The following is a 20,285-nucleotide window of genomic DNA, read 5'->3' as shown; positions in this document are numbered from 1 at the left end:
TCAGTCCCATCCATGATACTTCTTTGGAAAGTATCTTTGGAAAGCTAAATATATAGACCAAAGACACTCCTAAAAAGCCACTTGCATTCTCAAACCTTACTGGAGTAAACAGAAATTGAGCTCATTTGCCAACTGAATCAGGATCTGGGTTTTGTGTTCCCTGCAGTTCTGATTTGTGACAGAGCTAGGATGTCATCTAGTGACTAGTGGATTTATAGGAAAGAAAAGAGAACCAAAAAAACCCTCAACAACACCAGAAAAATAAAGTTCTAGAGATGTCATATCTGTACATAAATAAACTGTACTAAAGTAGCTGGGCTGTAGTTATAGCAATATGCCTGATCAAGCTTCTGTTACTTTCCTACTAGGCTTGCTGAAAAACTCTGGTCCTTTCTGAAATTCTTTGGCAGTGAGCACCAAGGAAAGAATACTGGTTTGCCACTCTCCATTTCTGATACAATTTTGGTCATTCTAACTTTTGAACCCCTCCTTACTGAAGAAAAAAGGTAGAGTACCCCCATTTAAGAGAGACTCAAAAGAAAGTGATGGAGATGTTAATGAGGGATACTAACTCTTCAATAGCAGTTACATATGAAAAACCTAGCCCAGTCATGTAGCTAAACCAGATGTCAAACTTAAGGGTGTTATGCTCTCAAATGTCTCTACAGGATTCATAATAATGTTACAGAGCTGATCTCTTACCTAACCCATTTGTATAATTTGCTGTTAATATTAGAAGACAATGCTCTATGCTTTGAACGAGCTTGATTAATAGTCTGCCTTAAACAGCCAAATCCTACAAACAGGAACGAACAACTGACCTGGAAAAAGACGTTGTTAAATAATCCAGTTTATGACTTCAGGGGTATAAAGAATTTTGACTGAATACGGCACCAAGCCAGAACCTTGCTTGCCTCTGCTTGACCATCACCTCTGGTGTGCAGAACAGCAGCCCTTTTTGTTCAGGAGCAGGGTGAAAGCAGGAGAGCACCAAAATAAAATAAGCTCTTGCAACCCCTGGGAAGCCTGCTCTATGCACAGGACATGGAATATTGCTGTTAGGAGAGATCAAGCAAGTCCCAAACTAGGAACTGAAAAGTGGAGGCAAAGCTCTTCGGGAAGCTGTTGTGCCATTAGACTTTGGCTTGGCTCAGGATAGCACATCAGGGATGGTTCCAAGCTGGTATTTCAGCCCAGTACAGCTACCCTGTCTTTCATAGAGCAAACTGGAATGACTTCTGTATTATACAGCTTAGGGAATGAATTCTTTCGCAGTCTCTGAGTCATTATAGTTAGCTGTTAAACAAAACTGCTTGTTTCTGTCTCTGTAGGTTTGCCCCATCTTTGGCAGGCCAGGGCAGTAATGGGAGAAGTCTCTGGAATTAATGGAGAACATGCATCGTTATTTTGAAAGAAGTTATCTTGTGGTGGCAGAGGACTGCAGTTTATCACTGCTTTTTAATGGAGATCTACTTGAAGTATCGATTCTGCAAAAGCGCTGAAGCTCTGAAGAGCTGTAAAAATCATGGACCAATGGTTGAAGCACTCTGAAAGTAGTTAATGTGAAAACAGAATTCTGGGATGTGGGGAGGAAGGTTAAAGTAACAGCTCTTGCTGAGTGTTTTAAATTGGTTGTGTGAATTATGTGTTTTGGAGTTCCATGTAAATACCTGTTATAAAGCCAATCAGTTTGCCCTAAAATAATCCACAGCTTGGCCCAGGGAAACATGTGAGCAGCAATAGATTTGAACAAACTTTCAGGCTTTCAAAAGGTACCAATGCAAACTTCTCTGCATACCAATAGAAGAGCTAAGAGCAAAGCAAACAAGAAAAATTGTCATGAATCGAATTTATCAGAGTTTGTGGTTTTTTTAAATAGCATGAAACAGAATGTGAACTGCAAGCCTCTAGCTTCTTTGGTATACATAATGTAAATGAGAAATGCACTTTCCTTGTTTATGATTAAATTGAATTTTATTTTTAAGACTGGAGCAAAAAATCTTAATGGAACATTGAATGGCTACAAAACCACCAGTTTTAGGTGATGAGCACTGTTTAATAGGAAAACTTCCATCAGATTTATGTGTGTTCTGGTGTTTGGTTTAAAGCCTTGGTAGGCTAAGTACTAGATTTCATTTTTAGGCCAAGAACACCTTTCCAGTACTCACTGTGATTAGAGGACCAGCTATCTGAAACTGCCTCTCTTGGTAGCAGGAGAGCAGTGGGCTACCAGGTAAGGAGAGGGAAACTGGAAGGAAGAGAGCCCACAACCTCTTCTGCTTTGCCTGAGCTGTGGTGTCTCCCAAGGCTCTGCAGAGTCTCCTAAACCTTTTACACGTTAGGTTAATTGAGGAAACTCTTCTGTGAGTGTTTCATTTCCACTACATCGTGCAAGCAATGTTATGATCTAAAGCTTTGAGTGTGGAGGAATGTATTCTCTGTGTAAGACTGTAGCTGTGTGTGTTGAAGCAGTGAAATGCCAAAACAAAACATTGCTTTACTCTTCCTCCTTTTGACAAGCAGAACTTTACATGCTCTGTCTCTGCTTTCTTGATTTTTCAGGAGTTTTGTCACCCTCCCACAGCTAGAGTCCTACAGACAGAAGAGAGCCAAGTCCTTGCTGTGCTTCCGGTGTTCCAAAACTAGATGCAACAGGTAACATAATTTGTTTCCATGTTGAAACTTGGAGCAGACAAGAGGAGAGCAGACTGTTCCCTGGAGGTTCTTTGGTTTAGACATGAAATTACCTACTTCTGCATAGCTGACATGATAGATACGCATATTGCAACAAGACCTAGCAGATGGTAGAGAAAGCTGCTTGGGTGGATTTAAAATGTAGTTAAATAGATCTGGGTCATATAGGAATGCTGGTACAGGCTGGCTTTTCTGGACTTTGGATGCAAACATCTAGTAGGCCTTAAAAAATATAAATCTTTGGTTATGACTTACTTGAGACTTGCCATTCTCAATGGACATGCCTTAAAACTGAACCTAGAAGTCTCTTGCAGACAGAAAGACATCTATAGAATGGTTTAGGTTGGAAGGGACCTTTTTGAAGATCATCTAGCTCTGCCCCCTGCCACAGGCAGGTACACCTTCCATTAGATCTGGTTGCTCAAAACCCTGTCCAAACTGGTCTTAAACACTGCCAGGGATGGAGCAGCCACAACTGTTCCAGTGCCTCACCACCCTCACTGTAAATAATTTCTTTCTTGTATATAATCTGAATGTTTTAGTTTAAAACCTTTACCCCTTGTCCTATCCTTACATGCTCTTGTAAAAAAACTCTCTCCATCCATGCTGCTACCTTTCCTGTGTCACCTCCTTTGGTGGAAACCAGAAATAGCAACCCTACAATTCCCAAGCACCTTGGTGCAACTGAGCAAATGTACCCATAAAGATTATGAAGCAGTACTGTGAGGGAGAGCTGGAGAGCTTATACTGGAAAATGTATCCATCTCAGTTATTGTCTGTGGAATCATCTAGTGTCTTCCCTGTTTGAAGTATCTCCATCTAGCTGCAATCCTGCCTATTGGCCAATTTAAGAACTTGAATTTCTTAAGGGCTGATCTGAATAAAGGACCTTTTCTTTTACCCAAACCCCAGGTTGAGGACTCGGTTTGCTGTGCTGTGGATGCTATGTAAGTAAAGTGCGGGGTTAGACAAGGTAGCTGGTGGCTTTTTCAGTCCTTAAGCTGGGCAGGCTCCAGGGAGCCATATAAGATAAAAGATCATATAAGACACTTTCTTAGAAAAGAGAGTATTCAGAAGGCTTAAGCTGCTTTTCATTTATAGAATCATAGAATCATAGAATGGTTAGGGTTGGAAAGGACCTTAAGATCATCTAGTTCCAACCCCCCTGCCGTGGGCAGGGACACCTCACACTAAACCATCTCACCCAAGGCTTCGTCCAACCTGGTCTTGAACACTGCCAGGGATGGAGCATTCACAGCCTCCCTGGGCAACCCATTCCAATGCCTCACCACCCTAACAGGAAAGAATTTCCTCCTTACATCCAATCTAAACTTCCCCTGTTTACGTTTTAACCCGTTATCCCTTGTCCTATCACTGCAGTCTCTAATGAAGAGTCCCTCTCCAGCACCCCTATAGCCCCCTTCAGATACTGGAAGGCTGCTATGAGGTCTCCACGCAGCCTTCTCTTCTCCAGGCTGAACAGACCCAACTTTCTCAGCCTATCTTCCTACGGGGAAGTGCTCCAGTCCCCTCATCATCCTTGTGGCCCTTCTCTGGACTTGTTCCAACAGTTCCATGTTCCATTTCTTTTCTTTTTTTTTAATATTAATTCTTTAGGTTTCCGTCCTCAAACAAGCAAATGTCACATGAATTTCTGATGCTTCCTCTGTTTTTCTTTTAGCTGTGCAGAGATAGCAGAATATACTCCCTAGCACTGAGTTATGAATTCGGAAGAATTATAATTAACATCTACTGAGGGTGCTTTAAAATTTAAAATGTTTAATTTATGGTCTTAAGGAAGGAACAAGTCAGTTCTTTCTTCATGGGGAAGCCGAAGGCAGAGAAAGCAAGGGACTCCTTTGTGAGTGGATACTCAGTTTTATTATGCATTAGGATTTATGAGTAGATTTCACTTTACAGCTGCATTTTTCAGGTTGTTTTCATTTGTGATAAAGAACCCTTAAAACAAACAAAAAAGGAAATAATTCCCAAATCCACAATCCTTCTTTATTAGCCCACCCACTCATGTACTGGGCATTCTTTTGAGTGATCATCTTTCTCCACTACTTTATAAGTGCAGGTCTCCTTGTTGAAAATGCTTACACAATTCTCTTCATCATAGTCAGACGGTGTTGAGAAGCTGCGGTCAGGAAAAGAAAGACAAAGAGATGATGAGATCAAGAAGTAAACAGCTTCCATATCTACACCTTTAGTAGGAGGAGTCTATACTGGGAAGGTGCTCAAGAGCAGAAAAGGGGGCTCACACAAATGTTACTTAGTCTGCTGCTTAAGCAGGATGAATAGAAAGTTGTAGTTTACTAATCTTATTTAAACCTAAATGATGTCTGTTGTGTTTATTTGCTACTCCACTATCATTGCTTTTTCTCTTCAGCCACAGTATGGAACAAAATTGCATGAGTGGTTGGGTGTCACTATAGGAAAATTACAGGCAGGCCAGTGTATCTTGAGCTGCCCCTCAAAGAAAAGAGGGGTAATGTGTGGCTTTGGGAAGACCTGAATTAGGAGCAGTAGAAATTTCTTAAGTAACTATGTGGCCTCTCTTGAATCAGTATCTTGCCTGAAATGTTATCCCCGAGAAGGATGAAGTACTCTTCTTAAAATCAAGAATAATTTGTTAAACATGAGGTATATTTGTCAGCGGAGTTTCTTTGCGTGTTCAGAGATGATGGTATTGGGTTAATGTGTAACTTTGTGATATCAAGTGAGCAAGAGAAGGGTCACAGTCATTTCTCAGGGACCCCTGCATAAAAAGGAATGTTTTGTGTTATGTCATGGCAGCAGAGGAAACCCCCCACTGCTGCTCTGAACTCACCTGGAGCAGCAGTCAATTGCACCCTCAGAACAAGAGCAATCATGGCAGCTGTCAGTCCTCCACTGGGAATCAAGTTCATGCAGCTCTCCATTCAAGTCACGGCATCCTGAAAACAGTGTGTGCAAGCAGCCTTCAGTGTCAGACCTACTGCAGTAGCAACACTACTGCTTGCTCAAAATGGGTTGGATCTTTGCAGGCTTTTTACATTAGCATCCCTATCTGGCAAAAAAATAGGTTCCCAAAGACTGCTACAGAGCAGGACTGCTACTATTCTAATGCATGGAGAAGGGTAACCTGGCTGCCTCTGTTTCCTGTGATGAGCAGCAGCACCACATTTCCTGGAGTAGTTCGTCTTTAAGTATAGGAGTTGGAGCCCCCAGGCACAGACCTGGTCAGAATTTAGAAAAGGCTTTGACTTTCCCCCTCATTGACACCAACTACTGTTGACTCTTCATTTAGAGCAAGACTAAATCTGCCTGGAAAACTTTCCCAATCCCAAACTGTAGGAAGAAAGAACATATTGTATATAAAGTTCCCATCAATACTCACAGAATACACTTTCTAAATAAGTGATCTGGAAAGTAGTATTTTATGCGGCTAGGACAAGACAGACTGGAGAGTTTGGGATTTCTAGGTTGTATCTTGGCCTATAAATGTCTTGTTTCTTTAGCAATGCTAACCCACTTGTCGAGCAGTAGCACTATCTTTCCAAGAAAATCTTGTTTTGGAGGCACTTGGTTTATTTTGCATATTGGCACATAACACCTTTTCTTGTGTCCAAATAATTCCATGTTTCTTTTTTGAGCACTTATTTTCTTATAGCTAATCTATCAATCTACAGATGAGAGAAGCTATGTTCTGGAGAAACAGTCTCAGACTCAAGTGGAGCAGCCATTCAGTTCTTAAGAACTTGTTTTGGACAGGGAAACAACTAATGAGTAAATTAATCAGTGTGCTGAACACTTGCCAATCTGATTCCTACTTTATACTGTCTACACACACACAGAGAAAGGCCCTTTTCCCCCTTCTTTGTATTTCTAAATATGCTGCCATACTGAAAACATGAATTATTGCATCATGCAGATGGATAAAGTAAGCCTGTGCTACTTCCCTACACAAAATTAATTTTTAATTTGGCCTGTGTGATGCTCCTCAGATAACCTCTTCTTTTTTATAGCATTATAAATGCCCTGCTCTCCATGCCCCATTTTCCTCCCCTTTCCTAAAGTTTTCTCTCCACTGTTTCCACTTACTTTTGAATTTTGATAAATTGTATGGAACGGACAAACCAAATCAGGCAGTACTTGTGGTGGCATCTGTCAAGTTGATGTTAGCTGATTTCTTACCTACAATCTTGCCATCAGACAACTCTGGCTTCGATGGCTGACGGACACAATAAGCATTGGACAGTGGAATGCTAACAGCAAGAACAAGAAGGCAGGCCAAGATGGTTTTCTGTACAAGAAAGCAGAATTCATAGGAATATTTAAGTAACTATTAATATTTCTTGATCATAAATACTACCATTAGAAATAACAAAATACATTGTGGCTTCAAATCAAAAATCCAATTCTTTTGCAGTTTAGAAACTTCAGTATGCAACCAGGAATAGGAACCATTTAGAAGAAGCAGAAGCAGAGCATTATGTGGGAGGAGCGAAAGAGCCTGTCTTTTTTCCAAGGTGTTAAAAGCAAGCACTGCCTGATACAGAACTTGTAGACCCAGAACTGTTTCTGAAAGGAGTGTATTCTGTTCGCTTCCCCTTTTAATTTTTCTTGTTCTTCTTTTCTCCATGGGATCAGTCACTGACTGCCTCTGCTACTAACCTCACTCCTAGTTGTAAAAACTTCTTCACAGGAGTCTGAAGAACCCACTGGGAGTGTTAACCTAATATTGAAGGACTAGGAACAAGCCGAAGAACTTCAGCTACAGTTGAACTCTCAAGACCTTGGCCCTGCTTTGGGCAGGAGGCATGACCAAATGACTTGCAGATGTCCTTTCCAACCTAGGTAACTCTGTACTATCTAACTTTTGTCATCAGCTTTTTCTGAAAGGTCAGCTTAAATTTCTCAGCTAGTCTCTTAGCCCTTCAAATATTTCAACCTGATATTCAAAGTTTTCATTACGGATGTGAAGGAAAAGAGCAGAAGAACTCTACGATGGAATTAGCAGTGATGAATTTCAAATGTTGGTAAAAGTAGACCGGGAGTAGACAATGACACACACACACATTGTATTTATGTGTGTTTGTTTTGGAAAGAGTTGAACTGGTGACTGATAAAAAAGTTATAGCTGAGAGGCGAGGAGAAACTAGCATTTTATTTTGCAGAAGAGAGATTAAAACCCACAGAGCTGCAAATGAGTAAAAATTAAGACATTTTTGAGTTTAACTTCAGATATTATCTAGACTCTTCACAAAAACTAACCAGTTATAGGTTGAGATATGACAGGGCTGCTTTCTGCCAGAAAAGGTATCTCCAAACATTACATGTAAATGAAAACAGGTTATAATAAAAAGCCTTAGCTGAACTCCTATTAGACATCTCTTGACATATACATGCTGATATGTTACCCAAGGTTTTACCTGCCTGTGGCTATCTGTCTGACTTTTGCTTGCAAACCACAGAATTTATACTTCCTCCAAGTTGCTTAGATGTCTGAATCCTGAGTTAATCCAGAAGAGCCTCCTTTAAAATCTATAGCAACATTACATGTTTTTTTACAGTATAAAATGTAAGGACTCACCATTATGAGGCTTTCAGTACGGAGGCAGCCTGTAGGAAGCTCATCTTCTCAGAGGACTTATATAGAGAGGGAATTCATTATGTCAGTCACTGAGCAAACTGAACATGCATGAATATCTCCAATGAGGTTTCTGCAGAATGACCTCATGGGGAGGACATTATTAAAATAAGCTAATTATATACAGGAAGGTTTAGTTCTAAAAGGCAGTGAAAAGACAGGTGTGGCTTTTGTGCCACACCAGATCTGGAGAGCAGTCATAGGAGGTACTTTGAAAGAAATTTTGAGTCTAAAATGAGTATTTAGCACTTGCCCTGAGAAACCTATTAGAGACATTGTGGCTGTCACTGACAACAAAAGTTGCATGCTGAGTTTGAACCACCTACATTTCAAGAGAGGGACCTGGAACAATCATTCAGCTTTCTTCATCAGCTGAGCATGAAAAAAAGCTCTTGTAGGAAAGGAGTAGTGGTTGGAAGGGTTACATGTAAAACATGGTTTCTGTGGAGAGTGGATGGCATCTGCAGGACTTTAGAAAAGGGTCATAGATAGCCATTTTTTTTGTTCAGTTTTCCATTAGGTAGAAGCCTAATTGTGTTCCATTATTGTGCGGGATTGGGAGTAGAGGTTGAACTCCAAGCTGGGGTGACTACCCCAGGTCTTCTACCCAAACTACAAAGCTGAGAGGTAGCTCACAAAGTCCATGTGAGAACGCCAGCATTGTTGCACTGCAGGCCAGAGACCACTATTCACAGGGGCATCTTAGCTGGCTTTCCACTGGGTAGGTTGCGTAAATTGTTTTTTCTGCAGTTACCAGATCTTTCTTCAGGATGGCAGAGAAGAGCTGAAGTGCCTGCTGAAGTTCATAGGTTTGATAAAGCTGCCCACAGTCAGCCTATCTAATAAGTTAGATTTGGCAATGCTGATGCATGCACTGCCCTGAAGCAGGAGATGACTAATATCACAGCCATGAGGCTCCTGCCCTTGACTCCTAATCATTGGCAAACCAACAAAACATGAGTACAGGCATTGGAAATCTCTTTACAGAAGAAAAAGCAAGAGCTTTGCTTGTCTGTTTTTTTAATCTTTTTGTTCTGAGAACTATTTCTCCTTGGCTGACAAGACTGTGGAAAGTACCACAGAGTCTTTCCTAAGTTATTGGCTCCTCCATGTCCTCAAAGATAATCTGGAGCAAATATTCTGTGACAGTTTGGAAAAAAAGTATCATCACATTGCACTGATTTATGTTCTTTTTTTTTTTTTTTCTTTTTTTATGTTGTGGAGTTTGATTCAATATCTTGCTTGAAAGGCACCCTTCAGCAGTTTTTGTATGTGAATGTAAGTTACCAAACACAGCAGTTTCTGATACTAGTGTATTACAGTGAAACTTCTGGAATTTGTTGCAGCCAAAATGCAGTCAAGTTGCTGATTTGGTGCTGAGTGACAGAAAACACCTTTGTCACTCAACTCCAAAATCCAAAAATCCAACCAATGTGCATGAGTGTTTTCTTTCTCAACTTTTCAGACAAGCAGTAACCACCCTGTTGTTCCCATTGCCTGACCCTCCCTGTTTTCTAGGTGCAAGCTATGCTAGATATGGAGAAAAGTTCTTGCAAGCAGCTTTCTTTGGGATGCAGCAGGGAGTAACCTGTGTAAGCTTGGCCATGGTGAGGAAGCTCCTGCGTGATCTGTGAACCCGGGGGACCCTAACAACATGTTGTGGTGCTGAAACTACTCAGAGCAGCAAACTATGAAGATAGTCCATTCATACATTGATTAGTTAGGTAACCTGTGGCCTATATTATGTTGTTTCTTCATGCTGTTTTTGTACAGGACGATAGGTATATCACTTGTGTGGGCAACAGATATCTCCAACAAACATTACTTTGTTGAAATCTTATGTTTTCTTCCCAACTGGTTTATTTCTTACTAAAAATATTTTAAGAATATCAGTGTTCTGCCCAGTTCTGTGTCCTCTTTCCATCTATCGTGTTTCTTCCTAAGGCAGGGAAAAATCTTGGAAACTTTCTTTGAAGATTTACCTCACTATTTTACTTAGTCATTCTTCAGCTGGGGTTTCTAGTTACATGTCACTGACTGCAGAGATAATAAGAGTAATGCAATATTGTCAGCCTTGTTTTTTCTGTATCTTTTAGTGCTAGGCAGTAAACAGAGAAGCACAGCATGGTTTTGGAGCAGTAATGTTATTTATGAACTTAAAGCTAGAGGAGATCAACTAGAATGAAAGCAGGCCAGAAACCTTGCTACTTAACCCAGCATTAGAGTACTACTCTCACATTCTTGACAGGGAATCAGCTTTCTATAGGAGGGAGTTAAGTGCAGGACTCCTTACAGAAGGTAAGTTCACATATCCTGTTATTAACACCAGTAGGTTGACTACCATTGAGAGGCAGAAAGCAAGAAGAGAAAGCATGAGGCATATCAGATCACAAGTAAACACAATTTTACATATAAATTTGTCTTGACCTTGAACTAACAGTACTAGGTACAATGTACATGGCTTTTACAATTGTTAAGCAAAGTCTGCCACATTTGCATGTGAGAAAGAACAACATTTATAGAAAAAAGCCCAAGCAAACTGCTAAAATACACAGTGCACTGTTGACACAGAAACAGTCTGTAGGTGTGATAGAAGGAAGTTTTATCTTGGTGGAAATATTTTTGTTAACTCTGAGGTTCATATACCTACAAACCTCAAAGCTTGTCTTCATATCTCTCCTGGTGTAGGAAATAGCCAAGAATTGTATTCATTTTACATTTAATGCAGTCTTCCATCTTTAACACAACGTGCACATGCATGGACTAAATGAAAGGAGGCTTAACTTCAGTTTTATATTGTCACTGTCAGTTACTTACTTGAGTGACCTCTGTGCCTTTTTTTTTTTTTTTTTTTGGAAGTTCTGTTAATTCTATACCTACACTGTATTTCAGCTCTGTTTAGAGAGCATGAGATTGTTTCAAGTTCCTAAACGCATTAGTCACTATTTCCATGGGTATTGTTGCAGTATGGACTCAGAACAGACTGAGGTGGGAAGGGCAGTCACAAAATGCTTCAGCCAAACCCATGGGGTATCTTGGCTGTTGGGATTTTTTCTCTTTAATTCCAATATAATGTGTAAAATCCTGTTTCCTTCCATTGCCCGTGTTGCACCCTTCCTGTCTGTTCCTGATGGGCAGCAACTAGAACAGAACAGCATCAAGACAGCTATCATGGCATGGAATTCTATTTCATTTAAAAATGAACTACGCGTCTGTAAATCACTTAAAATATGAAGACTTACTGAGGAGCTATTAATATTAAAAACACAAATGTAACCTTATGAGATAATAACTAAGTTTCAGAAGTTTTAGAAGAAAAACGCAGTCTTAATTTATAAGACTAGTAGGAAAAAACTTGGAATACTAAAATAATTCCAGGATCACATAGCACAGCTTCAAACTACAACAAACTGAGTGTTAATCTTGATGTGTGCACATCTCAGTGGTTTGAATTAAACAAATAAACCATGAGGAACCTCCCAGTCATTTTTGTTAGCCATGAAAAAGTAAATTTTTAAAATGAGGATTTAAAAAGGAGGAGGGGGTGGAAGAAAAAAACACCCTGATTTTTCTCAAGAAACACTCCTGTGAGCTATGTAGGAAGCCTTTGGATGTCCATGCTAAAAATATCGCCCTAAGAAGCTGCAGCTGTTCTGTAAGTGAGAACGTTCTTTCAGGTACCAGTTGAGGCTGTGTTCTGTGTAATTTTGACATGAACTGGCAAAAAAGGGGAGAAGTCAGGGCAAGTTTCAAAATTGTTCCTTTCCTGCAGTATACGAAGTGGAAAAAACTTACCTTTGGACCTTAAGCAATATGAGAACGTTCATTTCCACACGCTGCTGTTCAGAGGCATGACATGATCAAATCAGAGACTGGAAGATTTAAAAAAGGCATGTGCAAACATTTATATTGGAAAAAGCTGAACCGACTAATTCAGGTCCCTCACATTTTTTTTTGCCTTGCAGGAACCAACTGTACAGAAACAGTTATTGATTGATACCCAGCCTGCAGCACAGAGAACTTTAAAAGGCGAAGTATGTAACACCACTGCTTGCAAAATGCTGGAATCCTTTTCCCAAAAGGAGATATCTTGAGTGAAGCCATAAGAAAGTTTAAAAGAGTTTTCACTGGCGAATTACCAAAAACAAAACCAGAGAAAACATACCAACTTAAATCCTTCTGAGTCTACTGATGGCTTGCAGAGTTTGAGATGGGTTGTCTTGAGAAGCAAGTACCTCTGCTGAATAAATACAAGCTGATAATTGATTTGGGACCGTGTGAGGAACCCTTCTCTAAGTGTTCAGCTGTGTGTAACCTCATACTCTTACAAGAAAACAGACCTGTTGTGCTTATGGATCATTGAACAGCCCATTTGTCTTGGAAGATGTGTTCTTTCTTAAGACACACAACAGTTAAATGCAGTAATAGTTCTGGAGCATAGAGACCATGTACAAGCAGTATTTTATAGGGTATTGTTGCCTGCTCTCCTGTGTGGACAGATTTAGGATATTAACAATTGCCAGGTGTAAGATTCAGTTTTAAAGCCCATCACTGGATTTCTCTCCCCAGGGATCTGGGGAATTTTTCTACTAAAGAGACAGAAGGCATCTGCTTTTTATTAGTACCTCAAGCTGTTGCCATGAGGAAGCATGTCTCCAGGGACTGATCACAGAATCATAGAACAGTTAGAGTGAGAAAGGACCTTAAGATCACCTAGTCCCACCCTTCCCCTCCTTCCCCCTGCCATGGGCAGGGACCTAGATATTTTTTTTCAGTGTGGGCAAGAACCACTGACTGCTGCAGTGCAGTGTGTGCAGATTTTCAGAAGCAAGGCTTGGAAGAGGCCACATGGGAGAAAATAAGTGGGTAGGGGCAAGAAAAAGGATGATGATCTTCCATCCACTGTTTTCAGGGGACTCTTGCCAAAACTCCTGCAGCAGTTTAGGTGTGTCCTGAGTAGGTCCAATTGTACAGCATGTCCCAAACAATGCATACTTTCCAAATGATAACGGACTTTGACATCTAGTGAGCTAAAATGTCTGCTGTGACCCTTGGCTAGAACAGACCCTGAAAAGCATGAGCGTGGCTTGTGCCAGCGGTACTGGTGCAGAGCATGTCAGAGTAGTGATGTGGATTCATTCCTTTCTCAAAGAAGGTGACATTGCCCCATGTTATTACCTAAAAAGAACCATTATGAGGCATTTCTGGGTGTTTCATCTGGATTTATTATGTTTAAAAAAGCTCAGTGATGCAAGTAATAACAAATGAAACATTGTATATGATTATGCATCTTGTACACTGAATTAGAACGATTGGAAGATTAGAAGTGAGCTGTTGAAGTGCTCTCTTAGAAGATCTCCCATCTCTTCAAGCTTCTCTGTGAAGGCAAAACATCTGTAGGAAGGGAAGGAATTCCACAGTGCAGAAAGGTTTGGAACAGATGTTGTGTTAGCCCACACGAGAATAGCTGTTACACTCCTTTGTGGGGTCGCTCTTCTGTACCACTTCATAGTCACAGGTTTTTTTATTGAAAATGACTCTACAGCTCTCTCTGTCATAACTGAGAGGAGTATGAAAGCTGTCATTGGCAAAAAGAAACCAAATGTTAGCTTGACAGCAATAAACGATTCAGTGGTTCAATGATTATAGATGGAATTAATCTCTGTTGCTATGCCTAAGACCAGTTTAGCTAGTTTGAAAGCTCCCACAACTACAGCTTCTAGGACCTCAAATGATACCTTGCTGCAGTGTGCTGTGCAGATGTAGCAGTATGCTCAGGACTAGCACAGGGATTTCTATCACACCACTCTACAGACCAACATAAGCATGGCTTTGGCATCTTTTATCTCTTTTTCCATTACTTTTTCATTATTGCAAGTTTGTTTAGAATGTGGTAGCTGTTTCCTGAGACATTGTCACCTGAGCAAAGGTGATAATCATAATCAAGAAATTTTGGCCCTTAGAGAAGGTAGTCTGAGAGGAGGATATTGGAGATAGATTGTATCTCTTGGGTCAGCATATTAACTGGAGACAAGCACCTCTGGAAAGGATCATAAAAAGGATCATCATAAGCCCTCTAGAGGAGCTTCACTTGAGTCCCTTGTGGAACTAATTCCTTCCTACCCCAACTTTACCTGCTAAGGAAAGACTTAACTGCAGCATAAGAGGAGTTCACCAGTTCCTACAAATTAAAGGCAACCAACTGGTTGTGTCTGGAAGGACCTGTGTCCACTCCTGGTCAGCAGAAAGTAAGTTAAGGTAAATGCTGCCAAGGATAAAAATGATCAAAAGCTGTATGTGGCTTGCCCTAGCTCTTTTACATGGGTGAGGAAAGGCTCTCTTGTGCCCTTAGAAACTCATTTACCCCCAGCAAATTGAAAACTGTGCTTTTCCTACAGGCAATGATGCTACCAAGAAGTTCAAACTTACAGGGAGCAACACTGTATATGTGTTTTGCTGCAGTGGCACCTGAAGCAATTTTCTGTCCTTGCGATCTCTCCGTAGGGGTACAGTTTTCCATCCAGGACACAGCCTGCATGAGAAAGCAGAAAAAAAAAAAAAAAAAATAATTCTTTAAGCCTCCACATAAAGGCTGAAAAGTTTAAAATTATTTCAAGTATTCTGAAAATGTTTTTTCTTGGCAGTAATAAAGTTCTCTAGGTCATTATCTGGACTATTTTGACAGCATGAACTTATTTCTTCCTCACTTGTTAGAGACTGTTTCAGTGTGACAGACCTGGGATGAAAGTGAGCAACCAAAGAGCCAGGTCCCCCACCTGTTAACATACTATTCAGAACTACTCTCAACTCCTCCATCAGCATCATGTGCTGGAATAGCCATAGCAACCTACCATCAGTAGCAATAATATTGCTGCAGCCATACCCAGTCCTGGGGAAGACTTTGTTTTTTCCTACTTTTGGCAACTTGGTGCTGCAACCAATACATGTCTTTCTAACACCTTCTCCATCCCTTATATTTTGAGCCCTTCCTGGCAGCTCCACATAGAGCCAAGATTCCACAGGACAATCAAATGAGAGAATCTTCCCTGTTCTTACCTTTATTGGTCTCCTCTGGCTTGTTTATTTTAGAAAAACAGTATGCATCACCCAGTGTCACTGTGATGCCCATTGCAACAAGGAAAGCCAGAAAGCTCTTCTGTAAAAAAAACACAAAGCCCATAGCATGAATTTAATTCTGCTTTGATTATCATAGAATTATAGAATAGTTAGGGCTGGAAAGGACCTTAAGATCATCTAGTTCCAACCCCCCTGCCATAGGCAGGGACACCTCGCACTAAACCATGTCACCCAAGGCTCTGTCCAATCTGGCCTTGAACCTTCACAGCTTCCCTGGGCAACCCATTCCAGTGCCTCACCACCCTCACAGTAAAGAACTTCTTCCTTATATCTAACCTGAACTTCCCTTTTTTAAGTTTAAACCCATTGCCCCTTGTCATATCGCTACAGCCCCTGACGAAGAGTCCCTCTTCAGCATTCTTGTAGGCCCCTTTGAGACACTGGAAGGCTGCTATCTTTATTTTCAAAAGCTAAGTCACTGAACATGAATCAAAAATTAGAAATAACATTATGTGTACATGGAAATACTGGAAAAGGACACTCCAGATATTTTAATGCTTTGGTGGGTTTTTCTTTAGGTGGAAAAAGCCCCACCAAAATTATAAGACAGAACTGTGTCAGCAGCATCTGACACCAGCTGAAGTCCAATCTCTAGAAATCACAAAATGCTATAGTAGTATTATACACTTGAAAGCCCTGTCAGACTCTTACTATTGTTTTATTTATTGCCTTTGAGTCAAATGCATCTATCCAGCAAATCACTGTGTGTATAGTATCTTATTTCTCCACTTGGGTACAGCAACTGCTCCAGATTTGTCAGTGAAGTGGAGATCACAGACCTCATCATATTCCAGTAAGTTGTGGCTGTGCAGATAAGAGAGACACAAATGAGTGTCTCAATGCAAAATTCCAGAGCTGTACATTCTGCTTAGCAGCCCATGAGCCATCTTGTCAAACCATGCACACACAAGTCTGGATATGTCACAGCACAACCTTCCTTTTGTCTAGTGAAGGCAACAGCTAAACGTCTGTAAGAGCTCTTCAAAGATGTCCATTGGGACCTGCTGAATAACCAAGACTTTTCTGGAAAAGCCTGAATAACTTTGTAATGATGGTTATACAGGGATAGAAGGACTGGAGAAGCATGAGAGAGCACAGGATTATTTTGATGGATTGCTCAGGCTAGATAACTTCAGGCAAAAGTTTAGGAATGGACAGAGGCTGAGAAACGATGGAGGAAGTTACTCTATTTTCTTGATAGAGGTTGCAGATTAACATTAAAGGATTGTATAACAAGTAGATTTTTCCAAATTACTGTCCTGAGCTCCAGAGGCTGTTGCTACTTAAAACTGGGGTTTAAAATAGCAATGAGAGTCTTTGTTTTTAGGTAGCTCAGCTGTCTACTTTGGGTTACTTGAATCATGAATGTCAAAAGACACTTAAAAGTCCTGAACCTTGGGCAGATGGTGAGCAAGGGAAATCTCTTCCGTCTGTTGTGAAAAAAAAAATAAAATCATATTTTAATCTTTGATGTGCTGCTTTCTTACAGGGCTGTGGGACATTTGTGGTGTAGAGAAAAGGAGGAGGAGAAGGGTCTGTGAAGTGGTCTGGGAAGGGTGTAATGCTTAATTTCCACAGCAGTTCTGTGATTTGGAGTTCCTGAGGGTTTGGGGTAGAATACAGCTAGTTGCTGTGCTCAGCACCATAGTCTGGATGAGAGAAGTTAAGAAGAAAGACTGAAATGCTTTAAAGAGTGGTATTCTGTAGTGCCTGGCCAAAGGAAAATTGTCTAAGCAACTCCTCTTTGTGAAGTTGTAGGATGAAACATTGCAGCTGGCTTCTGATGAGGCTCCACATGCATTTGGAGTGTATCTGTCAGGCCATCTGTGCTGCGCAGCTATCCGGAGATTTGTAACCTCAGAGAATCATGGCTTTCCACAGAGGATCTCAACATCCTTCCCTGGCGGTGGTCAAGGCCAGGTTGGACAGAGCCTTGGGTGACATGGTTTAGTGTGAGGTGTTCCTGCCCATGGCAGGGGGGTTGGAACTTGATGATTCCAACCCTAACTATTCTATGATTCTACATGTAAGTAGAGGGTATCAAATAGGTAAGAAAGCACTGGCTGAAACAGTAACCCTCATCAGAAATTATAGAGATTAGTGTTATACTGATGCCAAGACCTCTTAGCTAAACACCAGAGTTGTGTTGCTCTGGGTGGTCTGTGAGCAAGGCACTTCAAGGAACTTTTTTTTTCTTGTTTGCTCTCTTAAATAGGGGGTGCCACTAGCCATCTTGCAGAACAGAATCCTCCGAATGGGGTTTAATGTCCTTTGAAAGTGGATGAATTAATGTGGATGGAGCTACCAAACTATTTTGCTCAATTAAGTCTTATCTGAGTATAGACAAGCCCTCAAAAAATCTTAGGCAGAGAAAAAAGTAGATGATAATTTCTCTCTTTATTCATGAATCTACATATATTACAGAAACTACTGTCTCTTCTGTAAAACTTATGCCAGTCCTGAGATTCGATTCAAAGTTAGTAACTGGTGTCTGAAACTTCGGGGATTACGTGAGCATAAATTAGAGGAAAATTGGGCCATAGGACTTTGACTATCTATTTAACATTACCTAACTGTTGATTCGGATTCGGCAAATATATTTGGAGGCTTGAAGAGCTGAAATAGGACATAACTTGATAGAACAAAACAGAAATGCAGGCAAATAACTGTGTATTACACTTTTCATTGTAAAAGAACTATATTTTAAACTGTATTTCAAATCTGTCAGTTTTAAAAACATGGTCCTAAATGTTTATGAAATTCTCACAAACATTTCTGAGAAAAAGATAACAGCAAGTGAAAGACAAGCCGTATATGTGCAGTTTCTTGCAAAGAATTAGAAAACAACAAAATTCACAAAGGTGCCTTGCTTTCTTTGCAGCTTGCAGTTAATAGAATATATCCATGTTTTAAAATTTATAGCTACATGATTCTCTTAAATATCCTTCTTTGCAGTTTTAAAGCAAATAGCTATCTCTATCCTCATTTAAAAAACATAAATCTAAACCTTTGACTTACCATTGTGGAATGCTTGCCTTCCAAAGAGCTCCAAGTCTCCAGAAGACCTCTGAAAGTGCTTTATATGGAATCTGAGAGCAAATATTTTATGGTGCCTTTATGTTGAGCAATTCAAGTTTAGGGGAAAAAAGCTTACTCAACTGGAATGCAGTTATGTTGACATTTCTGAAGAAATCACTGAAATTTTGCCAGCTGACAGTGAGAAAATGTTTGATTCTGTAGAGCACTGATCTGGGTAAAAGGTTGAACCTGGAACTTGGTATTCCTTGGAAGCATTATGATTAGAATAAATGTCTTTCTGATGAAATACAATAATTGATAGGTAGGCTGTAGGCAATATTGTATGGTTACCTGATTTGTAGTTGTGGCAGGAATGCATGCTGACTATTTCTGCTATCGGTGGGCTGGAATACCTTTAAAGTAGGGAACTAGATATCAATAGCTTAGGGAGCTTTTGCCAGATCTTTGCATACTCTTGTTTAATGTTGCAGTGTGCACTGCAAGATAACCAAACGTACTTGGCCATTACCAGTATTAAAACTTCTTAACATTCAAATCTTAGCCAAAGATAAATCACACTAAACATTTCTCTTCTCAACTAAAATAAAACATTCCTCTCACATAAAGAGCCTGTAGCTTCTCCTGTGGGACTGTTCAGGCTTTGACCTGAGTAACTGTGACAGAGTATATGATCAGTTTTATACAGAATCATAGAATACCAGGTTGGAAGGGACCTCAGGGGTCATTTGGTCCAACCTTTCTTGGCAAAAGCACAATTTAGACAAGGTGTCCAGCATCCTGTCCCACTGAATCTTAGACGTATCCAACACTGGCGAATCCACCACTTTGCTGGGGAGATTATTCCAGTAGCTGACTGTTCTCATTTTGAAAAATTATCCTCTTGTGTCCAGCCAGAATCTCCCCCAGAATAATTTGTGCCCATTACCCCTCATCTTCTCTATGTGACTCCTTCTAAAAAGGGAGTGTCTATCTTCTTTGTAGCCACATTTTTAACACTGCAACGTGGTAATGAGGTCCCCCATGAGCCTTCTTTTCTTTAGGCTGAACAAAGCCAGTTCTTTCATCCTCTCCTCATAGGGCAGGCTTCCCAGGCCTTTGATCATCTTTCTCTGTACCCTTCTCTGTAGAATTTCTAGCTTGTCCACAACTTTTTTGTATAGCAGGGACCAAAACTGAACACAGTATTCTATGTGAGGCCTGACAAGTGTCAAGTAAAGTGGGATCTTTATCTCTGCTGGTGGTATCTTTGTAACCTAGCATCCTGTTGGCTTTCTTAGCTGCAGCAGCACACTCCTCACTTGCATTGAGCTTGTGCACCAGGACCTCCAGATTTCTTTCCACAGTGCTTCTCCCCAGCCAGGTAGATCCCAGCCTGCGCTGCATTCTTGGATTGTTTTCTCAGGTGCAAGACCTTACACTTACCAAACAGCATGTCTCAGGGGTACTGGGACCAGTACTGTTTAAAGTATTCATTGACAACACAGACAGTGGGATTGAGTGTGTTGTCAGCAAGTCTGCAGTTGACACAAAGCTGAGTAGTGCAGTTGACAACCCTGAGGGACAGGATGCCATCCAGAAGGACTTGGACAAGCCTGAGAAGCAGGCCCATGCAAACCTCATGAGGGTTCAACAAGGTCAAGTCCAAGGGGCACTGTTAATATAGATATTATGTTTTACAGTTGTAAAAAATTATTTTTCCTGCAAAATAAAATTTAAAAAAAATTTCTAAACCATAAAATAAGTAACCACAATTTATTTCACCACCAATATGACCAGACTT

General features: G+C 40.5%; 2 protein-coding genes across 3 annotated transcripts; both read right to left on the bottom strand.

Moving 5' to 3' along the window:
- Positions 1 to 4,552: 4,552 nt before the first annotated feature.
- On the bottom strand, positions 4,553 to 13,521 carry LOC134157573 (beta-microseminoprotein-like). Its single transcript, XM_062606648.1, has 5 exons — positions 13,508 to 13,521; positions 12,495 to 12,621; positions 6,874 to 6,982; positions 5,528 to 5,633; positions 4,553 to 4,834 (listed from the first exon to the last, which is right to left on the bottom strand). Exons 1-5 carry the CDS (start codon positions 13,519 to 13,521, stop codon positions 4,705 to 4,707), a joined length of 486 nt encoding a protein of 161 aa, XP_062462632.1. The 3' UTR covers positions 4,553 to 4,704.
- A 9-nt stretch (positions 13,522 to 13,530) lies between these two features.
- Positions 13,531 to 18,639, bottom strand: LOC134157578 (beta-microseminoprotein-like). 2 transcript variants are annotated; one of them, XM_062606661.1, is made up of 4 exons: positions 18,485 to 18,639; positions 15,386 to 15,485; positions 14,759 to 14,861; positions 13,531 to 13,907 (listed from the first exon to the last, which is right to left on the bottom strand). In XM_062606661.1, exons 1-4 carry the CDS (start codon positions 18,485 to 18,487, stop codon positions 13,778 to 13,780), a joined length of 336 nt encoding a protein of 111 aa, XP_062462645.1. In that variant the 5' UTR covers positions 18,488 to 18,639; the 3' UTR covers positions 13,531 to 13,777. The 2 variants fall into 2 exon arrangements, with proteins under 2 accessions (XP_062462645.1, XP_062462644.1); XM_062606660.1 differs by lacking the exon at positions 18,485 to 18,639 and having other exon boundaries at positions 15,386 to 15,524.
- Positions 18,640 to 20,285: the final 1,646 nt, after the last annotated feature.

Source organism: Pezoporus occidentalis, unplaced genomic scaffold (assembly GCF_034315485.1).
Source record: "Pezoporus occidentalis ecotype Australia unplaced genomic scaffold, CSIRO_AGI_Poc_V1 ctg98, whole genome shotgun sequence".
Classification (NCBI taxonomy): Eukaryota; Metazoa; Chordata; class Aves; order Psittaciformes; family Psittacidae; genus Pezoporus; species Pezoporus occidentalis.
This window is presented reverse-complemented; position numbering and strand designations above follow the sequence as displayed.

Bases quoted from the DNA above. Each gene is read 5' to 3' on its own strand.
- LOC134157573 (XM_062606648.1), bottom strand. The intron at 5,634-6,873 runs GTAAGAAATCAG...CACTGTTTTCAG, and splicing joins GTCTGATGGCAAGATTGTAG to GATGCCGTGACTTGAATGGA. The intron at 4,835-5,527 runs GTGAGTTCAGAG...TCCTGACCGCAG, and splicing joins GCAATTGACTGCTGCTCCAG to CTTCTCAACACCGTCTGACT.
- LOC134157578 (XM_062606660.1), bottom strand. From the start codon at position 15,509: ATGGGCTTTGTGTTTTTTTTACAGAAGAGCTTTCTGGCTTTCCTTGTT. The intron at 14,862-15,385 runs GTAAGAACAGGG...TTTCTCATGCAG, and splicing joins GCCAGAGGAGACCAATAAAG to GCTGTGTCCTGGATGGAAAA. The intron at 13,908-14,758 runs GTAAGTTTGAAC...TGCCAATGACAG, and splicing joins CATATACAGTGTTGCTCCCT to CTTTCATACTCCTCTCAGTT.